The following is a 24,418-nucleotide window of genomic DNA, read 5'->3' as shown; positions in this document are numbered from 1 at the left end:
CCAGTGGCAACAGCAAGCATTTCCCCTACAGCGCCTGCGACAAATAAATAAATAATACCATCATGTTTGACAATTTAATGAGTATAAATTTACCACAGCAGGAAAATCCTCCCCAAATATTTAAACAATTAAAATGTAAAAGGAGAGATAAATAAGCATTTCGTAGTGGTAGACAGGACCAAATTCTGCCTTCATTGCTCTCAGGAAATCCACTCTATCACATGTATTGTGATATATCTGTCACAGATAGATGGAAATATATGGGCTATTGAAGGTCAGGATTAAGGGGCAGAGGTCAAGAAGAACATGGCAGAAGGTGGAGTGAATGTATTAGCTATAGCATGTCTGTGTGTGTGTGCGCTAAGTAGCTTCAGTTGTGTCTGACTCTTTGCAACCCTATAAACTGTAGTCCACCAGGCTCCTCTGTCCATGGGATTCTCCAGGCAAGAGTACTGGAATGGGTTGCCATGCCCTCCTCCAGGGGATCTTCCTGACCAGGGATTAAACCCAAGTCTCTTATGTCTCCTTCTTTGACAAGCAGGTTCTTTACCACTAGGGCCGCCTGAAAAACCCATAGCACATTTTTAGCTTATTGTTATTATTACATTTGAGCAGAATTTAAATTCATTTATTTATTCAAGAAATGCTTATTGATTATCTCAATGTACCAGCCACTGAGCTAGGTGCCAGGAAACATCAGTAACTAAAAGAGTTAGGGAGCCCTCATGAAGTTTACACGCCACTGGTGTCAGAAAATAATACAGAATAAATATCTTGGGTGGATGCAAGGGTTAAAGAGAAAAATGAAAGAAAATAAAATGGGAGAGAAAGAGAGTGTTGGGTGGGTTCTTCTTTATACAGGATGATATGAGAAAGCCTCCTTGAGATTTACACAGGTGAGATCTGAGCAGAGTCCTGAGGAGGTAAGGGAGCAAATCACAAGAATAGGCATGAACAAAGCATTTCAGGCCGAAGGAACAAGGAGTGCAAAAGCCCTGAGACTGCTGCCATAATATGAGGAAAAATATTAGTATCTTTGGTCTGATTTCTTGAGAGTAGAATTGTGCCAGTCAGATTCTTGCATGCTAGACTGGATTTAGATAATATCAAAGCTCACATTATTGATGGGAAGGCCAAAGAACAAGGCTCAAAAAGTGGCAGGAACTAAGGAAAGCAAGCTGGACCCAGGAAACACAGTCAAGGCAAAACTGCTGACTGGTTAGGACATCAGTTTGCAGGCACCATACGTACCAGACCCCCAGATACCACTATCACTGAGGATAATTTATCATTGCCTTTGCATCTTTGTATCATTCCTTCAAGATTCAGAGTGGCTGAGTCTAGGTCTTGAGATGCTCACATTCCAGTTGCCTGGAAGTGATAAGCCTCTCCTCCTTCTAAGTGTGAAGCCGGCTAAAATTTCTATTCTTATTTTATTGGCCACATCTGTAAGGTAAGATAATTACAATTCTGAGTTCCAGATTCCAAGCCAATACATATGCATGTATGTGTGTATGTGTGTGTGTGTGTGTGTGTGTTAGTTGCTCAATCGTGTCTGACTTGCAACCCCATGGACTCTAGGCTCTTCTGTCTGTGGAATTATCCAGGCAAGAAAACTCGAATGAGTAGCCATTCCCTTCTCCACAGGATCTTCCAATCCAGGAACCTAACCTGGGTCTCCTGCATTGCAGGCAGATCCTTTACTGTCTGAGCCACCAGAGAAGTCCACACACACACTGTATATATATATATATATATGTGTGTGTATAAAACCTTTGAGAGCACAAGGTATGCAAAATTTAAACCAGTGACATCATTATTTCATTTCCCAGTTAACCAATTGTATTTTCAATAAACTTCAGACATGTTTGTATACATATACACACACACACACTACTCAAAATTCAGAAACTAGTCCTTGAAGAATTCCTATCAAAAGATACTTAGACATATGATTCATTAAACAGAGACCCCACACCATTATCAGCAACATCAACAATAACAAGCAACAGCTAACATTAAGTGCTCACTATATACCAGGTACAGTTCTAAGTATTTTATGTATATTAGCACATTTAATCCTTAAAACCCTTTGGCATTGTGGTATTTAAATCTTAATGCCTTTAAATGTTCTCTTACTCACAAAACTCACTCTTCAGGCCTCCAAGGGAGATTGGACCATCATATCTACATGAGAAGAAACACTGGTCTGTTCCTATAGTGGAAGACAGCTCTGAACAATTAGGAAAAGATGTCCAAGATAAATAAAATTATCCAGAGCACAGTCTAGAATATGTACTTTCAAATAAGTCTACCACATTATACTGTGAGCTGCTTAAGGGTAGAGTGTGTGTGTGTTTTTTAAAAGAAAATTATTTCTGCATTTTTCAGTACTCTGCATAATTCCTGACTCAGTAGATGACTAAAAAAATGTTTCTTGAATGAATACATGTCTTCCATATAACATTTGAAGGGCTTTCCTGTGGTCCAGCAGTAAAAAACCTGCCTGCAAAGCAGTAGACATGGGTTCGATCCCTGGGTTGGGAAGATCCCCTGGAGAAGGAAATGGCAACCTACTCCAGTATTCTTGCCTGGGAAATCCCTTGGACAGAAAAGCCTGGCAGGCTGCAGTTCATGGGATCACAAGAGTTGGCCACAACTTAACGACTACCACCACCACCACCACCATAATATTTGAGGAAAATATTGTCTCCTAAAATGAATACTGATGAAAAAGACTAATTGAAAAATAAGATTAAATTAATCAAAAGTTAGAAAAAGGAAAATTTTTAGTCTTCATTTGCTAAAGAATCCTGTACGTTTACAAACAACATAAATGCTGATTGCACAAATTTAGAATGTTTAGGGACTCATACATCCAGAAATTGAAGGACAATCTTCTGTTAGCCCTCTGAAACAAGTGGCACTGACACAGGAAGAAATTCCATCTCAGCCTTTTCTGAGCTGAATGACCTTAATTTCCCAACATCTGCACTATGAGGATTGGATGTAGACCAGTGTTTCCCAAACTGCTCCCTAGGCTTCCTCAGAGAGGATCAGGGCAGACAGGAGGGGCCTGACAACACAGAAGTCTGGGCCACCAAACTCTGCTCTAGCCAAATAGCACCTTTTATCTATTTTGTGTATTGGTTTCTGAGAAATATCTGGAACCAAAAGTACTGTGGCTCAAAAGAAATTTAAAAAACAAACTAGATAATCTGTAAGATCTCTTCAGGGCTTCCCTGGGTCAGTGGTAAAGAATCCACCTGCCAAAGCAGGAGACTTGGGTTCGATCCCTGGGTTGGGTAGATCCCCTGGAGAAGGAAATGGCAACCCACTCCATTATTCTTGTCTGGAGAATCCCAAGGACAGAGGAGCCTGGCAGGCTACAGTTCACGGAGTCGCAGAGGAGGTTAGACATGACTGAACAACTAAACATCAACAAAGATCCCTTAACCCTACTAGTCAGTGATATTTATTACCATCAGGCATACAGTGACAGGATGACAACTTTTCCTTGGGAGAGTAAATAAAAGGGTGGTTAGTAGCAAGCAGTGTAGAGTGCTTTATGAAATCGAAAATAGTGGTGAACCCAGGAACGAAACTTAAGCAGTGTCCAGGGAAATAGGAAAGGACAGCAAGTACATAACATATAAGTGCTTTCTCTCTTTCTCTGTGTGTGGGTGTCTGGTGTGTGTGTGCTTATACATATAGATGTGCAACATATACACAAACAGGTAGACAACATGCGGAAGGAAGAGTTACTAGGGAGGTTACTACAGTGATTACAGCATGGATTCAGATGGAGAATGAGGAGAGGTCTGGCATGATTTTATCAAAAAGGTGATGTTTCAACAGAATGTTTGGATTCAGAATATAGTTTGGCAGATGGAGGAAAGAATACATTTCAGATGGAGAAGACAGCACCACTTAATGTTAGGAGGTAATAAAAGCTTATATGTATAGCTTGTATGGGGCTTCCCTGGTAGCTCAGGTGGTAAAGAATCAGGAGATGCCAGTTTGATTCCTGGGTGGGAAGATCCCCTGGAGAAGGGAAAGGCTGCCCACTCTAGTATTCTTGCCTGGAGGATCCCATGGACAGAGGAGCCTGGTGGGCTGCAGTCCATGGTGTTGCAGAGTCGGACATGACTGAACTACCGAGTACAGCACATAGCTTATACGTATAATGCTTACTAGATCTTGTTATCCCCTAGTTTAATTAGCCTATTCTCTAATCTTTTTGAATCAACTTAGGCCTGACCCGTTGAACCTCTACTGAAATCCAAGGAAAATTTTCTTCTTAGTTTCAGAGAATTTGGCTGAAATTTTGTTTAATCAAAACAACCCAGATTTGTTGACTATTCCTGGAGAATGATAAGGTTATTGGCAGCTTAAAATTTACATTGGCCTGACACTGCGGCATCTCTGGGTATGTAACAATTGAAAAGGTAGAACCTTTCTGTGAAAATGGTTTTCCACTCTTTAAAATGTCTACTGAGAAAACAGCCTATGGAAAAGCCTGGAAGTGAAGTGAAGTGAAGTGAAAGTCTCTCAGTCATGTCCGACTCTTTGTGACCCCATGGGCTATATATACAGTCCATGGAATTCTTCAGGGCAGAATACTGGAGTGGGTAGCCTTTCCCTTCTCCAGGGGATCTTCCCAACGCAGGGATCGAACCCATGTCTCCCACATTGCAGGCAGATCCTTTACCAGCTGAGCCACAAGGAAGCCCAAAAGTCTGGAAAGTGGTGGCAAAAGAATGTTTGGCTAGATTAGCGGGATGTAAAATGAATTTTCTTCTAGAAGCGGCTCCAAGGGTTCCATCCATGTAAGGTACATCTTTCAGAGTTCTATCATATCTAACCAATCCAACTTCTCCAAGGTTGAATACTTGCTTCTCCATCTACTTTCTCAGCAACCCAAACTACTCATGTATCTTCTTCACCTCCCACATAATTACCGAAATAAAAAATGTACAACTGAGAAAAGTGACTCATTTTTTTTTCAGCTGAAGTCTGCTTCAGCTTGCCTTCCTTATGCTCATCCGTTCCCTAAACAGGAAAATTATATTCTTTTGATCCTCCTCAAATTTGATTTTGGAATAAGCATTACCCCAACCTATAAATGAGAAGTGTTTCCAAAGTTTGTTTTGCAAGTTAGCAGCTTGAAACTTAGAATATCATTTCCTGAAGAAAGAAATTTAAAAGAGCTTTTAAGTTTCCAGCCAGACAAAAAAAGTATTTTTAATCTCCATGTTATATAGATTTAGTTCAAAGGGACCTAGCTGCCTAATGACCATGAATCATTCTTCTCCTTTCTTGATTATCATCTATTTTCTTAAAAAGGAAACGGAGTACATTGGAGATTATTCCCATTCTTCCTCAGCTCCATTCCCCAGTCAGAATCATAAATTTTGTGTGTGAGACATATGTTAGGTGTTGTTAACTCAGTGATTACCTGGCCATTTGTTTCATTCCCCCGTAGGAAAATCTTTCCTTTTGTTTATCAGTTTGTGGATAGATACAACATCGGACAGATGGATGCTTCCATAGCACATAGACAGGCACCAGACAAAACAACAATTAAACATCATCGTGCACATTTTTTTCTAATTTGGAATTAAAGAGAGTAAAAGGAAAAAGAGTAAATGCATGCAGACTACAAGTCACATCATTAACAAAGAGGAAAGATGTGAAATTTCACCAGGATTCCTCTGGGAGGGGTTTCAGAGGTCTCCAGTTTTAGATATTATTAAAAGGTTGAATATTTAAGGCCAAGACTGGAAGAAGGCATATTAGTGGGTTAAAAAACTATATCATTTTAAACAGCTACTCATCCTTAGCTCGAATCATAAGAAGTTTATAGCATCCAGCATGGCTATCTTTCCATGTTGAAGTATCTCTCCACAACATGAGGACTGTTACTTGCTGAAGCAACCAGCTGGCACCACTTGGGTGAAATCCAAATCCGTGCGATCTTAGCTCTGTGTGAGATCTCTATCAGGTGCCTAATTATAAAGTGTGCCAGAGTGGGCACGTTCCATGATTAATTGGTGGGAAGTGGGCAATGTTTGCCTTAGACTAACCAAATTTTGACTCATTAGACACTGATATTTGGTCCTTGGCGTGGGCTTCATTGACTCAACTTCTATTTAATGGGAGCCTATAATGTGGAGCTTCTAGTATAGCAAAAGGGACAGACACATAAGTGAATATTTATAATAAAGTCTGTGGAATGGTGTATAGGCAGGTACTAGATACAACAATGGTAAACACGTATCTATCTGGAGGATCAAGGAGTCTCCACAAAGAAGGTAATGACTGTAGCCACATTGTGGAAATACATGAGAAATGTGGCATATAGAAAAAAAGGAAAGCAAGACATTCTAGCAAAAAGGAATAGTGTTTAGAGAGGAATAAAGAATGAAGTAACATGAGTTGTTTCATGAAACTGAACAATTACAATGGAGTGTGGGATATGAGTGTTAGTTAGTCAAGTCTGACTTTCTGTGACCCCATGGACTGTAGCCCACCAGGCTCCTCTGTTCCTGGGATTTTCCAGGGAAGAATACTGGAATGTGTTGCTATTTCCTTCTCCAGAGGATTTTCCTGACCCAGGGATTGAACCTGGGTCTCCTGCATTGCAGGCAGACTCTTTACTGACTGGGCCACCAGGGAAGACCTGGTGTGGGATATGAAGAGGAGTGGATTTTGAAGTTTGAGGATATAGACAGGGACCAGAAAATTAGCCAGTAAATTTTTTAAAAAACAGGTTGCGCACAATCCTTAAAGAAAATAGAAGTGGAGCAATATTAGAAAGTGACCTGGACACCATTCAGAGGGATTTGTCACAAAAGGTCTTTCAAGAGTCAGAGAAAGAGCTTTCTGGGTACAGAGAGTGAAACATGCAAAGGCTTTGAAGAGGGAATGTGCTTTGTGGATTTTAAAAACTAAAAGGAGGCCACTAGACTTGGTAAGCAAGAATGGTATGTTTCTAAGAAGAATTCAGGGGAGGAGGAGGTCCTGGATCGTGTAGACTTTCATAGGCCTTGGTAATGAGTTTGGTTTTGGTTCTATGTGGAATAGGAAGCATTAAAGATTTTTAAATTGTGGAAACACATAACCTGATAAACACTTTTTTTAAATACCACTGTTTCTACTGAGGAGAGAATGATTGTAAGGGGTTGAGGATGAAAGATAGCAGACTAGAAGGGGAGGCCATTGTGTTAGTTTTCATGAGTGACAACTGGGTTAGAGATGATAGTAGAAATGAAAAAAAGGGGTCAGAGATAAGATGTTTTGAGGTAGAGGGCAATGGCAAAGGAAGAATAAACAGCTATTTTGTTTGTTTTTTACCTATGAAAACTAGAAAAAGTAGTAGCATCTAAACATAAAAGGGAGATTTGGGGAATGAGTCAGGATTCCATTTCCATTTTGATGACTGAATGAGAATGGGGAAGAGATTTGGGACCAAAAGATGAAGACTTAGTTTTAGGACGTGTGGAGACTGGGCTCCTGATGGTCATCAGAATAAGATTTCTAGTGGACAGTTGGATACAAAGCTCTAAAGCCCAGGAAGTAGATGTGGCTAAAGACCCTGGAGAAGTTGAACCCCATTAGCTAAGAGTCGGACACGACTGAGCGACTTCACTTTCACTTTTCACTTTCATGCATTGGAGAAGGAAATGGCAATCCACTCCAGTGTTCTTGCCTGGAGAATCCCAGGGATGGCGGAGTCTGGTGGGCTGCCGTCTATGGGGTTGCACAGAGTCGGACATGACTGAAGTGACTTAGCAGCAGCAGCAGTCATGGAAAAAGGAAGAGAGCTCCAGAAAAATATCTATTTCTGCTTTATTGACTATGCCAAAGCCTTTGACTGTGTGGATCACCACAAACTGTGGAAAATTCTGAAAGACATGGGAATACCAGACCACCTGACCTGCCTCTTGAGAAACCTATATGCAGGTCAAGAAGCAACAGTTAGAACTGGACATGGAACAACAGACTGGTTCCAAATAGGAAAAGGAGTACGTCAAGGCTGTATATTGTCACCCTGCTTATTTAACTTATATGTAGAGTACATCATGTGAAACGCTGGACTGGAAGAAACACAAGCTGGAATCAAGATTGCCAGGAGAAATGTCAATAACCTCAGATATGCAGATGACACCACCCTTATGGCAGAAAGTGAAGAGGAACTGAAAAGCTTCTTGATGAGAGTGAAAGAGGAGAGTGAAAAAGTTAGCTTAAAGCTCAACATTCAGAAAACGACGATCATGGCATCCAGTCCCATCACTTCATGGGAAATAGATGGAGAAACAGTGGAAACAGTGTCAGACTTTATTTTTCTGGGCTCCAAAATCACTGCAGATGGTGATTCCAGCCATGAAATGAAAAGATGCTTACTCCTTGGAAGGAAAGTTATGACCAACCTAGATAGCATATTCAAAAGCAGAGATATTACTTTGCCAACAAAGGTCCATCTAGTCAAGGCTATGGTTTTTCCAGTGGTCATTATGGATGTGAGAGTTGGACTGTGAAGAAGGCTGAGCGCTGAAGAATTGATGCTTTTGAACTGTGGTGTTGGAGAAGACTCTTGAGAGTCCCTTAGACTGCAAGGAGATCCAACCAGTCCATCCTAAAGGAGTTCAGTCCTGGGTGTTCACTGGAAGGACTGATGCTGAAGCTGAAACTCCAATACTTTGGCCGCCTCATGCGAAGAGTTGACTCATTGGAAAAGACACTGATGCTGGGAGGGATTGGGGGCAGGAAGAGAAGGGGACGACAGAGGATGAGATGGCTGGATGGCATCACTGACTCGATGGACATGAGTTTGAGTGAACTCCGGGAGTTGGTGATGGACAGGGAGGCCTGGCGTGCTGCGATTCATGGAGTTGCAAAGAGTCGGACACGACTGAACGACTGAACTGAACTGAACTGAGCCATGTAGGAGTTGTAGGCATGGATTATTCTTGGAGCTTCTGTCAAATGAGAACATGCAAGAAGGACTGTGCTGCTGCTGCTTAGTCACCTGAGTCATGTACAATTCTGTGCGACTCTATGGACTGCAGCCTGCCAGGCTCCTCTGTCCATGGGATTCTCTAGGCAAGAGTACTAGAGTGGGCTTCCATGCCCTCCTCCAGGGGATCTTTCTGACCCAGGGATCGAACCCAGGTTTCCTGCATTGAGGCAGAGTCTTTACTGTTGAGCCACCAGGGAAGCCCAAGAAGAAGGACAAAACCTACATAACAACAACATTTCAAGGGTTGATAGAGAAGGAGGAGCCAAGGGGAAAACAAAAGAATGTGAAACTAAGGATAGAGAAGAGAAAACACAGCAGAAATAAGTAGTATGGAAGCCAAGAAAATAAATAAGAAGGTATGTTTTGTGGTTTTAAATGTCCCAGAGAGGTCATACAAGATAGCTTTACTTATCTTTCTGAAAACTTACAGATCCATTACTTTGTCTTGTACATTCCCCCAGAAACACTCAAACGTGTATCTTGAGCCAGGTTCTGAACTCCATACCTTATTTTCAAAGAGTTTGCAGACTAGTGTGGGAAGTTCAGGTACATACTAATGGATAATCAAGTAGGACTTTGTTTAATGAATGCTGAAAAAACAGGATAGGTAGTATATGTTACTGAAGATCTAAGCGGGGAAGAAGTCACTGGCCATCAAAGAAGCCTTCACAAATGAAATAACTCTTTCCTTAGGCCTCAAAGGGTGGGTGAAACTGACCTAGGCACAAAGGGCATATTTCAAGTTGAGGAAATTATAATGAACAAAAGTATAGGGACACGAATATTTACATTCATACTCAGTCTGGCCAGCTGAGACAAAGCGCCAAAGTGGAGGAGGAGTTTTGCTATAGAACTTGTTATTTCATGAGCTGGAAAGTCTTAGAGACAATTTTGTTCAGTATTCTTATTTTATGTAGAGGAAAATGATAGCCCAGAGACATTAAATTTGTTTAAATTCACAATCCAAGTCCATGGCAGAGCCAATAGGAGGTAAGGCAAGATTAGAAGATTGGTACCAGATTCTGAGAAGCCATGAAAACCAATCATAAATAAATAAATTAAAATTAATGCTCTAAACAAAGAACAACCATTGAAATTTTGAGAAAAAGGGGAGTAAAAAGTAAGATTAACCATCAGAGAGTATGCAAAGGTGATGCCAAAAAAGCAAGAAATTTTGGTGATTATCCATCCAGCTTTTCTTACCTGGGGTTTCTCATCTGAACCACAGACACATAAAAAATGATTTGAGTGTTTCTCCATTCTGCCAAGGATGGTGTGTAACTAGTATGGGCTAGATGTATTGGAAGGAGATTAATTCATTATGTACAGTTAGGAACTCTAGGGCATTAAGGGGTGTTAAGGCTTGGTTCTATTCTAAAACTCTGGTTGAGAAAGGCTGGCAGAAGAAGGAAAAGACAGATGTACAAAATACTGCAAATAGAATTTGGTAACTGATAGTGTGGCTTTTATGAGGGAAGGAAGAGTAATCAGTTACTTCCATATTATGAGTTTGATAACTGACTCATATGTCTGATGTCTCTCCAAAAAGATATTGCAAGAGTACGGGAGTCAGGGGTCTAGTCTAGGGAAAAGATAATTAGCTTAACAAGACACTTTCTGAGGTAATAACAAAAAGATAAAGAAAAATAATAATGTTTTTAGTATCTGGAAATCTTAGATTATGGGAAATTTAATTTTTATATTGACTTTCCTGTTCTCATAATTTTGGTCCTTTATGAGTGGATTTTTACAATATACCCAAGTATGATAAAAATAACAATTTTGATAAGACATATTTAGTAAAACAAACTTCAGTTTATATATATATATTTTATATATATATATATATATATATGATTCAATCAGTTTCTAGTGCCACTACAATGAGAACATAGAAGAATTATAGAGCCTACAGGAAAGATATAGTCTTTTTTTTTAAGCTAAGAATTAAGTTTCTTTTCACTTAAGTGAGGATAAAAACTGATTTTTTTTGCTCAAGTATACTTAGTATACTAGCATCCAAACTTCTTGGATTCTTTCCTAAACACTCTTATTCTTGGATTCACTGTATCTTCCAGATGATGTTCAGAAGTGAAGTCTGAGCCATCTGTGGCCTTTAATGTTCCCTTGACAGTTTTCACTAGAGGGCAATGGCCCAGTTCCAAACAGTAATTCTATTTTGTAACTCCTCTTCCCTTTTCAAGAAGAGTCTTCTTCATTTCCTCTTCTATCCTGGTTTTGCTCCAAAGGGGTAAGGTATGAAGTTCAAGGTGGAAGAAACTATGCGAGAAACTAGATCTTGTTGCTGTTTTCTGTACAGCTCTCCAGTTAGCTGTCCATCAGTATGAAGCACAAATCTGACTGAGTGATCAAAAGATATCACTCTGTGTTCTCAATCAAAGGCAATCAAAGTCATGAGGAACACAGGTTTTAAATTAGCAAGAATGATTTATTCAAATGAATCCTAAATACCAACCTGATCTCTCCTGAATAGCTTTCCAGGATGATAGAGAAAACAGAATCACTTTCTCTTTCATTGAAGTAAATAAGTCCTTGAGATGCAATCATTAAGGGAAGATTGCAAATGGTGCTTACTCTTAAGAAAAAAAATTTGAATAACTCACCCCCCCGACTCAGATTTGTCTAAAGAAATAGCCAGTATTTTTTAAATGAGATAATATTCTCTTCTTCCTTTTGAAAATCTTAGAAGTTTTTAGAAATATTAATCCAATAAAGCTGTGGAAGATAAATGGCCCAAATGCCTAGCTGAAGATGAAATGCAGGATGTTTACAACAGATAATTATAAAGTCTCACTATTCCTTTACATCTCACAAATAAAGATATCAAGAAAATCAGCTTTGAAATGCAATGTTCACCCTAAACATTGCTGTTGTTTAGTCGCTATGTCTTGTCTCACTCTTTTGCGACACCACGGAACACAGACTGCCAGGACCCTCTGTCCATGGGATTTCCCAGGCAAGAATATTGGAGTGGATTGCCATTTCCTCTTCCTGGGGATCTACCCGACCCAGGAATTGAACTCAGATCTCCTGTATTGCAAGCAGATTCTATACCACTGAGCTACCAGGGAAGCCCCTGGTAAAAATACTCAATACCGATGTATGGAACAGTCTTATGGACTCTGTGGGAGAGGGAGAGGGTGGGAAGATTTGGGAGAATGGCATTGAAACATGTAAAATATCATGTATGAAACGAGATGCCAGTCCAGGTTCAATGCACAATACTGGATGCTTGGGGCTAGTGCACTGGGATGACCCAGAGGGATGGTATGGGGAGGGAGGAGGGAGGAGGGTTCAGGATGGGGAGCACATGTATACCTGTGATGGATTCATTTTGATATTTGGCAAAACTAATACAATTATGTAAAGTTTAAAAATAAAATAAAATTAAAAAAAAAAAAGAAGTTACTCTCTAAAAATAAAAAAATAAAAAAAATACTCAATACTTTTTCCTATCCCCCATTAGAACTCTGTAAGAGTCTGGATAGCCAAAGTGGGTTGCCATCAATACAATATGTATCTAGAAATCTAATTGCAAGTTAATTATTTAGAAACTAATAATTTCTCTTTAAAGAGATCCTACCTTAATTTTTGGGGGGAGAGGGCAGGTACATATCAGAGACAATCACCTGTACTGAAGCTTGAGTAGAACTATGGAATGCCTCTCTTGGAATAGCTGTTGAGGATCTAGTTTGGTGATTAAGAAGAGCTTTTACTTTTCAGTTTATACTCCAAACTGGTAAATTGGTTTCTGAACAAAAAGCAAAGTAGGAGAGGGAAGAGGATTTGCATGTTAACAGCTCCTACTTTAAGCTAGTTCCTAGGCTGGTTGTGCTGACTAAGAGGTTCTGAAGCCATTTAGAAAAGCAGCCAATTCCTGAGTTTGCTTAACCTTTGGAGATCATTTCGTTTATTTTTGCTCTGCCTCATCTAGCTCTTACATATGGTCATTAATGGGAAGACATTAGGGTCTTTCAAGTTTTCATTTAAAAATAACATTCTGAATAGTTATTGGAACTGAGATTACAAATAGATGAAAGCTAATTACCAAAATTCTCCATTTAGAGCAAACTGGTGCATATGGAGACAACAGCTCAATATTTTAGAAAGTGTCAATTTGCTAAAAATAGATAAATATGATGATTACAGCTGGAATTAATTCAAGGACATTCAAAATGAAATGACTAATATCAAGGAGTAGCATTTCTTTGATATAAATTCAAGGGAGATGTTTTATACTCATTATCGCCCAATCCTTTCACAGAAATGAATCCCATAAACCCAACGGAAAACATAGATCAAAGTTCCACCATGCCAAATTAGCAAGAATATATGGCAGCTGATATTCCTTTTAGTCAGGGGGTACCTGCCAGAGTTTAACTCCTGGAAAAGAGTGAAGGCCTAGCGCTTGTTAACTCTAGGTATGGAGATGTGCCCTATCCTTTCTCTGTTAGGTATGAGAGCTCTTGAGATCATTTATTTGTGTGGTTACTGCTTCCTTTCAGAGTCATCAGTGATGACAACCCTACCAATAATAAGAATCTAATATAGGCAAAATTAAAACAGCCAAAGGAAAAATAGTGATCTACCACTTTTGAGGTAAATCACTCCTAATTGGCTGAGCTTTCCTATTACGGCTGCTGCTGCTAAGTCGCATCAGTCGTGTCCGACTCTGTGCGACCCCATAGACGGAAGCCCACCAGGCTCCTCTGTCCCTGGGATTCTCCAGGCAAGAACACTGGAGTGGGTTGCCATTTCCTTCTCCAATGCATGAAAGTGAAAAGTGAAAGTGAAGTCGCTCAGTTGTGTCCGACTCTTAGCGGCCCCATGGACTGTAGCCTACCAGGCCCCTCCGTCCATGGGATTTCCCAGGCAAGAGTACTGGAGTGGGGTGTCATTGCCTTCTCCATTCCTATTATGGACATACAGGTATATATACTGGAGACTCTTTCTCAGCCAATTTAGTCTCTCCTTAGATCCACAGGTATGAGTTTCCAGAAATTGTCTAAAACACATGATCTAGCTCTTCCTCCAGTCAGAGATGAATGGTCTACTGATAACTAGCTGAGCTGAGAAGGACCAATCAGGTTTATTCAATCTCATTCTTTCTCTCATATTCTCTATCTCCTTTTTATTGCTCTTTGTATATGTGTATGTACAGAGATATATTTCTATCTCTCAGCTAAAATTTTTAATTGAAAGGCAGAGAAGCTGGGGTTATTAGTAACCAAATCTTTTAAATGCAGGGCTCCAGAAAGAAAGTCTGTGAATTCCTTATATTGAAGTTTCCAGATCTACTTTGGTTCCCATAAGCTTGGCTTTTCAGCTTTCTTAATTGTGACATCTAGTTTCCTTTCAATAGATTCCTTTTCTAGACCACTAAAGGTGGTGTCTGTTAATTATACCCAATCAAAGGACGTATAAATAACACAAGTACATATGTGTGAGTGTGTGGATAGAGACAGGGAGAGAGAGAGAGAAAAACACATACACACTCACACACATATACACAGAGACAGAGAGAGGACAGAGAAAGGAAGGTAGAGTGAAAGATTAAAGGTGATCATTAACCAACTATAAATATACTCCAAATTAAAAAAAAAAATTGCTTCCCTCTGTGCTTAGCCACTCAGCTGTGTCCAACTCTTTGCAATTCCATGGACTGTAGCTTGCCAGGCTTCTCTGTCCTTGGGGATTCTCCCAGCAAGATTACTGGAGTGGGTTGTCATTTCCTTCTCCAGGGGATCTTCCCGACCCATGGATCAAACCCAGGTCTCCCATATTGCAGGCAGATTCTTTACTGTCTGATCCACAAGGGAAGTCCTGCTTTTCCCAAAATTTCTAATTAGTATATCTTTCTAAACTCTAAATAATCTCCCTTTATAAAAATATTTTTCAAAATATCCATGATATTAATTTTTCTAAACTTTTGGCTTAAACTTTTGGCTTCTAGGATAAACAAATCTCTTGGACAAACTTGATCCAGTTGTTATACTTAAAAATATTTTTAAAATATTAACCATACATTAAGAAATCAGATCCTTCGGGTTGTAAAAGTTTATTGCTTGTATCAGAATTGGATAAATTTTGTATTATTAAATAGGTAACTTTTCCCAATTAACCAGGGGACACAGGAGAACTGAAAGATTCTTTGTAGAGGTCCTGAGAGTTTGGATTACTTATGGTGTTAGAGATGAGTTGGCAAAGGTTCAAGGATTGTGCATCACTTCTGATCAAGGTTAATTCCTGATGCTGAGGCACCCTGAGGTTGTTTGAAGACTGTACTTAGGTGATCACGTTTCCACAGTGCTGTCCCCAACCAGGCTGCATCCTCATTTTTAGTCTCCCAATCAGCCCCACATTTCCTCTCCACTCTTCTGCTTGACTGGGCCCTCCAGTGATTGATGTGAGCACAGCATGCCTGGTAATCTTAGTGCTGAGAACACAGTTTGGAAGTGATGTGGGGGTGGGGACGAGGATGGGGAGAAGCAGCCAGTTTAGCAAATGGAGACGAGAAATCTAAATGTGAAGAACAGACTAAAACAGAAAAAGATAAAAAGAAAAATAGAGGATAAAAAGAAAAATGTCTTTTAACCAATCCTTGGTGTTGCATGACAATTTGAACATCTGCTTATTTAACTTCTCTCACTGAAGTTTTCAAAGGAAATGATAGAAATATGCTACGTTCCTATCCACCCGAGGGTTTTCCAGGTGGCGCCAATGGTAAAGAATTGACCTTCCAATGCAGGAGACATAAGACATGTGGGTTCAATCCCTGGGTTGGGAAGATTCCCCTGGAGAAGACCATGGCAACCCATTCCAATATTTTTGCCTGCAGAATCCCATGGACAGAGGAGCCTGGAGGGCTACAGTCCATAGGGTCCCAAAAAGTTGGACACAACTGATGTGACTTAGCATGCAAGCACATGCTCCCACCCGTTAGCATGGTATGCTTACTCTTTAGAGAACAGGAGAGGAGGAGTGAAAGCTGAAAATGTATGTATATTCTATAGAGAGCAAGAGTACTCCTTTACATAGAAACATGAGTACTTTAGGTTTCAATATGTGGAATTCCTCAATTAATAATACTTTGCACTTGAAAAACACATTGTTTACAAAACACTTTTATTTTTATGACTTTATTTGAGCCTCACACCGACTTAGTAGAAAAGGCAGGTCTGGATTTGGAGTATTCTTTTTACTTGCCCACTTATATAGATGGATAAACTGAGGCTCAGAAAGATGATGTTACTTACCCAAGGTCACAGGACAAGCAATTGGCAGAGCCGGGTCTAGAACCCAGGGTAGGGTTTATTCCACTACAAAGACATGAAACAGGACATTAAACACACAACATCTAAGAAAATAAGATCTGTAAATAACTAAGGATAGGGAATCTAGAGGGTCATGCTCCCATTGTACAATCTAAACTCACTGCAAGGGTGTCACTCTACTCTGAGCAGAACGGTGACAGAATTGTGACTTTGACCACCACCACCTTGAGGTCAGGGCTTCCCTGATGGCTCAGCTGATAAAGAATCTGCCTACCAATGCAGGAGACACAGGAAACGCAGGTTCAACCCCTGGATCAGGAAGCTCCCTGGAGGAGGAAAATGGCAACCCACTCCAGTATTCTTGCCTGAAAAATCCCATGGAGAGTAACCTGATGGGCTACCATCCAAAGGGTTGCAAAGAGTCAGATGACTGGGTGACTAAGCACACACACATACATACCTTGAGAGGAGGATCAGTAGAACTGAGTGTGCATATACACATAGCCAGTTCTCAGTAGGTACGTAGGCTATGGTCTTCTGTATCATAACATATCCCCTCAGGGCCCATCACGAGGATCTCTCCCTCCCTACTTTTATTCCCTCAATAAATATTTTTTATTGATAAGCTACTATGTGCCAGATATAGCTAACGTACCTGTGTTGTCTAAAACACCTATTTGGAAAGTTGGAAGGGACATACTTTTTCTTAAAACTCTCATATTTTGGCCTCGTCCACTAAATGTGAGCTGGCATTACTTAATTAGAAAAACTCCACTTGAACATGAGGGGAGGAGAGAAAAAAAGGAAAGCTGAAAGGAAAACATTGAGAGCCATGAGCAAGAGGGTGTGGAGACTGGGAAGCACTATTCAGCTTCACTGATAGATCATCTGGTCTTACTGTTCTCAAGGCCATGCTAATTAAGTCAGGAAAAATCCACTACTGAGGGTCTGGCAAAGAGTATTTTCAGGTAAAGCTGTATTCACAATGTGCCTCATCCTGGCTACCATAGGCCTGCCCCAGAATCCAAATTCCTTTACCCTATTCCAAGCTAAGAAAGATAAACTTTATCTGATTCTCATTCATTCAACGGACATTTGAGGGACTACTTACCATTCAATCTCCCTTTACCTTCATGCAAGATTTCTCTTTGCAGAATATTATTATGTGGCTAGTTCAGTGGGAAGATAACAAACCCAAATGTAACTAAAATTAATTCTTGGATGTGGGCCTCTGAGCATAGGCCAAAGTACACACATTTTTTTTTAAGTTTGTGTGATCAATGAAATAACGAAGGCTAGTGAGGGATTGAGTCATGGTCTATTTGGAATAGTTGTGGAGCAGAGCAACATGTGTAAGCAACTGGGGCCCAAAAGGAAGGGCCTGAGAAGATCCAAGATAAGTGTGTGCATAATCTGGGACTCTGCTAACCTCAGAGGGTGGGGCTAGTGTGTTGAGTGGTGGGGAGGAGACATCAAAGAGCGGTTTGCCGATGGTACTAGTCACGATAGTTGGGAGAAACATAGTCTACATGGGCTCATTTTGCATTCTGTATCTGCTTTCATTAAAAAGCAATGGTTTTCATGTCTGTTGATTATTAACAGGAATCAATAATGTTTAGTTCCACTTCAAACTTTGGTGCCAATAGATCTTTAAAAAATCTAGTAGAAGTTCCATCCATTTATATACACCACAACTCATGGAAAGACTGTAAAATGAGTTCTGTATTCATTTAACAAACAGATTATCCACAGTTAAAATCCATTACATTATGTGCCAAGCATTGTGGTAGGCACTGGAGATAGAAGAATGATCAAGGTTTCACCATTTCCCTTAAGCAGCTCACAGTATGGACACCAGTATGTGGAAAAAACCAATGCTATATAGTGTAACAAGGGGTATAATAGTGATTATACAGACTATAGCATGGTCACAAAGAAGGTAGAAGAAAACAATACAAGGGAGGTCAAGAATGGCTTAAAAAAGCTAACTTTTGCGGAGGGAATGGAAATTTTCTAGGCATAGAGCAAAGACACCAAGGCCTGAAATATTGATGTGGCATCGGTTGAGAGAAGAGGTATTTGAAGACAGTACTGGAAAGATAGTCAAGACTAGATCATTCCATCAGCGCTGAAGAGTTTGTATTTAGCTTACCATTAATACAGAACCATTAGAAGATTGTCAGGAAGGAAATAATCTGATCAGATTTGTGTTAGGTAAAGATAAGAGCAGTGTTATTTACAAGAATGGAAGGCGAGCAAGATGGAGGAGGTAGGGAGTCCAGAAAAGAAGTTATTGTCTTTGTCCAGATAGGAGGTAATGAAAGTCAGAACTAGGTTATTTGTGGTGCAAGTGAAAAAGCAGAGGATGAATTCAAAATCTTTTTAATGAGGATCTAAGAATTTCATAACTAGATTTGGGGACTGAAAGAAAATCATAGTTTTAGAATCAATACCATTTTTCTAGAGTTTGGAAGCTGGATAGATGGTGTTACAGCAATAAGGGTGGGAATTTGGAGGAAGACTAAGTGGTACAAAATGGGAGACACTGAGTTTGGCTTTATTCATCATGAGCATGGGCATCTCTGAAATATTGACAGAGATGTCTATGGATCAGAGCTCAGGAGAGAGATCTAGTTTACAGATTTGGAAATCACACAGGTATTTACAACTCTGGAGGTGAGTGAGACCACCTAGAAATTAATGTGTAGAATAAGAGAAAGAGATCAAGATAAATAATTAGCATATAATTGATATTTGGGGAGGGAGAGAATGAACAAAGCCAGCAAAGAACAGAAAAGGACCTATGTGAGAAGGAGGAGAAAGAGGAAGGATATGATAGGGCCAAATGAGGAGATAGTTTCAGGAAGAGGCATAGACAACAATATAAAATACCAAAGAGACAGCAAATGAGATGCAAACTAAAAGACAGTCACTGGATATGGTATCTCTTTCAGAACTCGTTTTAGTGGAATTACGGGAACAGAAGCCCTCTATTAAAAAATGGGATAGTGAATGGGGAGTGATGAAGAGGAGGAATCAAGGATGAACAGAAGGAACTACTTCTCCAACAGGAAACGGAAGTGTAGCAGGCGCTTGACAGTCCAGAAAGGCGGGCAATTTCTAAGCCAAGCCTCATGTTGCAAACCTCAGAGAGAAAAGTTTCTTTTATTTGTATCGATCTTTGTTTTCATATCAATTTTGCTTGATCCTCACAGAAACTTTTAAAGTAAGCATGGAAGGACTTTTGTTTGTTTTCATTTTTTGGTTTTTAGTCTCCATCCTACAGGAGGAAATTGAAGCCAAAGATTATATGATTCATTCGAGACCACAGAATCAGAAAGTGGTATAAACTGAAGACTCTCAGCACAGTGCTCTTCCCAACACTAAAGAGAATGTTCTGAAAATCAGTACAGTGGTGCAGGGGCAACCAGACCATACTTCAGAAATTCAGAAAGGAGAATTCCTGCCCACAATCACTTCTTTGATTGACAACAGACACACTTGGTTGCCTGAATGCCTCTATGACAGCTAATAGGGAAGTAATTATTTAAATATTGTATCTTCTCTTGAGATGACCTAAGTATGTGCACCCTTTGAAATGTCCCTTTAATATTAGAGGAAGTTCTAGACTTTTCTTACTTTATCAGTATAAACAAGGAGAACATTTGGTTAATATATCTGCCTACCACTAATGCAAGGACACCCCCGCCCTTTTCCTTATGGTGCCAGGTAAAACTGAAGTATGTAGATTAATCAGCCCCAGGCTTAACACTGACAATTTCACTATGACGGAGGAAAAGGAGACCTGGAGCCACTCTCCTTCTCAGTGAACAGGAGTGCTGCCCTTTAGCATAAAACATGAAAGGTTTGTGTAGTTATGCCAGCTCAGCAAGAGAGAAAATTAACCCTACATTTTCTTAACCCAATTGCCTCAACATGGGTGGAGAAAGAGGGTACCAGGGTTATAGACTGTCAGCATGAGAGAGCAGGGATCATTGTATCTGCACCCTGGCATGGGCTAGAAGGAATTATAGATTCACCAGATATTAATGCATTTCTAGACACACCATTAATTCTCTAAGATTCTCTGCAAGTCTAGACAATTTGGTAGAAAAAAATGCCCTTTAAATGATTTCTTCTTCTGTTTAAATTTGGAAATGTGTGGTAGAAATCACCATTAAAAGAAAAACTGAACAGTTTCAACTATATTAAGTAGAATGCCTCCATTTAATTAATCCTCTTAGTCCCTGGTGACACTGGGTGTGGCTCGGTGAAATTTAGGAGGAATTCAATTTATCACTAGAAGGAATTGTCTGCACCAGCAACCAGGCAGCATCCTTCCACACCTTTCAATCATTGCAAGGGAAAGACACAACCAGGTTGGAATTCTGAACCACAGATCACACTAAGAATTATCTGTCATATGCAGAAAAATGCAGATGTTGGTGGTGTTGAGTGGTGGGGGCTACAAGGCTTCTTGCTTGTATTGGTATTCTTTATACTTCAGTTACAAATTAAAGTCTTTATTTTTCAACAAAAGAAACACCTCGCAGTTCTATTGCTTTGTGGACACAGATCACATCTTGCAAGTTTTTCATCATCTGCAGAATGCATGGTAATTAAGCTATTTAAAGTTAGCCCCAAGACATTTGAAAATCATAAGCCAATAAAATCTCAGGGATCCTTTTATTTTATTTCTATTTTAACCCCTCCTTTATCATCTACTTCTCTCCACCCCACTCTCATTCTCTTCTTCCTGCTATAATAATCTATAGTGGTAATTAGAGGCTAATAAAGATCATTTATGCTTTCTTCGCAGCCATAGGCAATGTATTACAACTCGGAAATCCTGGACTGCTTCTTTATGCAGCTCAAGTGGAAGAGGAAGGAAGTGCAGCCCCCAGCCCCCTCCCACGTTTATGCTGGATTTCATGGGTGTGGCAGAGTTTAGACCTTTGCAGGATTTTGCCCTTGTTTTATTCCCTGTTAAGCACTAGGATGGTAAATAGATGGCAGAAGAAAGATAAATACAATCGGAGTCTGTCATAAATGATATAGGATCATTTCACCCTCAAGCACAAAACCTGTATGAGACTAAGTACTCAAGCTATAGAAATGCCAGTCAGTGCAGTGTGAGCCCACACCCTGAATACACCATTTCCTCCCATCTGATTTAATGGCATCCTAAATACTGACTTATGTGAGTGATACACAGCAATGGTCAGTAGGGGACAGGACCATTTCACACAGAAGTGCACATGTATAAAACATATGGGCAAAAGAGGACTATTTCTATACCTTTCAATTTTCTCTCTTGAATACGAATTATGCTAAAACGCATGCCGGCATATGGAAACCATACAGGGCTCATGCATGACTGTCCTATGTGAAGTATGCGGACACTGTACACATTCACATATGAATTTCTACAACTCCCGAAACACACTGCTTCAGTTTCATCACTTTGCACACATCCTAGTGAATGCTTGGGGCTGTCAGTGAGAGGACCCAGGTGAAGGCAGCTGTCCCCTTTGGGGAAGGGAATTTCTTTAGCCTCAATTCCCTTTCAAAATATCATGGTTGGTTTCCTTTGTCAGAGGGGGCATGTGTGTATACACATGTATGTGTATACATAAGGTGACAAAAAGTTGTAAACCAGCATATTTTTTCTTTCCCCAAATTAAAGCTTTTTTTTAATGACTAGCATTAATTTTCTTAAGGCTCTGCCTTCCTAAATTTTATTTCTGCAGCTCATCAGGAAGGCAACTTCAGAACATTTTCTTGACAGTGTGCTTAGCCCAGCCACCTGTATCTACTGCATTTATGTATTAGAATGAAGGAAGATAAGGAGAGGAAACGTGCAGGTTTGAAAAATGAGCGAACGGAAGCATCAGTCTCTGGAATCCTAGAGCAGTTTAGCGAAGTGGCACATGTAAGACTCTTCGCCTTCCCCAAACATCCTTACACAAACCACACGCATAACCACAGGTGCCTGCTACTTTATCTATCACCTATCTATTAATATCTATCTACCTATTTATTTATTTATTTATTTAGTTTTGCCCCGGCCTCTCCACCCTCTCCACCCACTGCTCTGAGATTCTGCTCAGTCTCCCTTCCCCTTCCTCTTCCTTCTCCTTCATCCTCACTACCTCGTCCCTCCCCGCCCCGCCCCCCCCTCCGCGCCCCCCTTCCAGGGCGCTGGCTAAAAGTGCAAAGCTGGCAGCCAGGTTCTTCCCCACCTCTCCACTCTCTTCGGATTCGCCAGGTATATTACAAATTGACCCCCCTATCCAATACCTGCACAGAAATAATGCCCAAATCCTGTATCTTGCACCCCACCCATAAGGCAGTCAATGTGCAAAGGGCTCTTTTGCCCAAGACATCCTCCCCTCCCAGGAAGACGCACACACACGTACAAGCACACACTCACCCAAATCCCACATCCATTTTCCTCCTTAACCTTCGCCAAAATCCCTCAGAGGTGTTCCCATCAATGTTGGAAAGCGCCTTTTGGTGGATGCCGCGGCACTGTCGGTTGCTGCGGAATACCGTCCTAGTCATTCCTCCCCACCCGTACCCCAATCAAGTTTCTAATCTGTCTTTCACGAAATAAGTGAGCAATTGGAAAATGGAAGGAAAACCTGAGCAGTGGGAGCAGTGTGGGAGAGAGGGAGGGGGCTCTGCTTCTTGCTAATCTTCTATGTGTCCCTTTTCCTGATGAAAATGAGTCACCATGCTTATAATCCGGAATGTTAGTCCGTCTTTGGTCACTACAATTCTAGGAAAGATGCAAAGGAAGGGGAGAAGAGACCTGATTTCCAACAGGTAATTCTCCGCTCGTCTTTCCCATCCCGTCGGTGCTCAAAGCTCCTAGGGGCGTGGTCCATCCACCCTCTCCTCGGACCAGCTGGTGCACAATCGACTGAATTTTCCCCTTCTACATGGCCAATTTCTTTCCCAGCCCCAGCAGTCTCTTGATTCTCTTTTAAAAATCTCCCACATTACAGTTTCATTCATTCATTGAAAAATAAATAAATTCAACCTTCACATGTTTGCCCATTAATACCTGCGCCAATGTGAAGCTCATGCATGTGGGAAATAGGGCTTCTTCCGCAGCACATGTGAGAAAATTGTACGACAGAACAAGCAATACTCATTACTGAATATGATTCTTTCAACCTCCCGGTTTTTTTTTTTTTTTTTTTTTTGCGAATAATATAAAGGATTGCCTCCCCATCTTGTAGGTAGACCCCACATTTTCTCCCCCACACCTCTCTTCATATCCACACCAGCAAAACCAGACACCTTAAAAAAAAAAAAAAAAAACCTTTTTTCTAGCCAAACAGGCGTATTTTTTTTCTAACCTCCTCCTAATTAGAAGCAGCATTCCAAAACCAGACCATGAAAGAAGAGAATAAAAGCTGGGATGCAAGCATCAGTTGCCATATGCTAAGGAAACGGGAGCACCATGGCCAGAGCAGAAGCGGTTAAAATATTTTTTCTACCTTCATAGGGAAATATTGCACACTGGTAATTTCACAACAAGAAGAAGTAAAAATCTTTAGGTCTACCTGTTTGGTTCTTCGCATACAGCACAGCATGGTTGTATCGTCCCTTGCCTTCTTCCTGCCTTCTCTCCTTTCCTCCTCTCTCTTTCTTATTCCCCCCCTCTCCACCTCTTTTCTGCTCGCTTGCTCACTCGCTCTCTCTCTCGCGCTAGCGCGCTCTCTCTCCCTCCCTCCCTCTCTCTCCCTCACACACACCAGGGCAGTTAGCAGCAACTGTAAGGTCCACAGCTATTGCTCACCGCACATGCTCGCTCTCCCTCTCTGGCTCTCACTCTCCTCTCTTGCCTCTCTTCCTCTTTTCTCATCTCCCCACCCAGTCTCTGCCTATCTCTTTTTCTTCCCTGTCTCTGGATCTCTTTCTCAGAATTGTTCACTAGCTTTCAATGACTAATCACTTCCCCCAGCCCCCACCCCCATTCTAGACAGTCACCCCCCTCCCAGTCCCCTGCCAGCCTCATGAATATTTAAACATCTCCAATCTGGACCCAATTACCCACCGACTTTCCCACTGCATTGAGAGGATGGTGGGG

At 40.7% G+C, this 24,418-nt stretch overlaps 1 protein-coding gene across 1 annotated transcript in view; it reads right to left on the bottom strand.

The window, feature by feature from the left end:
- Positions 1 to 24,019, bottom strand: part of GAP43 (growth associated protein 43) — a 101,297-nt gene extending 77,278 nt beyond the window's left edge. The window contains exon 1 of the mRNA XM_005890258.2: positions 23,892 to 24,019. Within this exon, the coding sequence (XP_005890320.1) occupies positions 23,892 to 23,921 (30 nt within the window). The 5' untranslated portion in view covers positions 23,922 to 24,019. The remainder of the gene's footprint in view (positions 1 to 23,891) is intronic.
- Positions 24,020 to 24,418: the final 399 nt, after the last annotated feature.

Source organism: Bos mutus, chromosome 1 (genome assembly GCF_027580195.1).
Source record: "Bos mutus isolate GX-2022 chromosome 1, NWIPB_WYAK_1.1, whole genome shotgun sequence".
In the NCBI taxonomy this organism is placed as follows: Eukaryota; Metazoa; Chordata; class Mammalia; order Artiodactyla; family Bovidae; genus Bos; species Bos mutus.
This window is presented reverse-complemented; position numbering and strand designations above follow the sequence as displayed.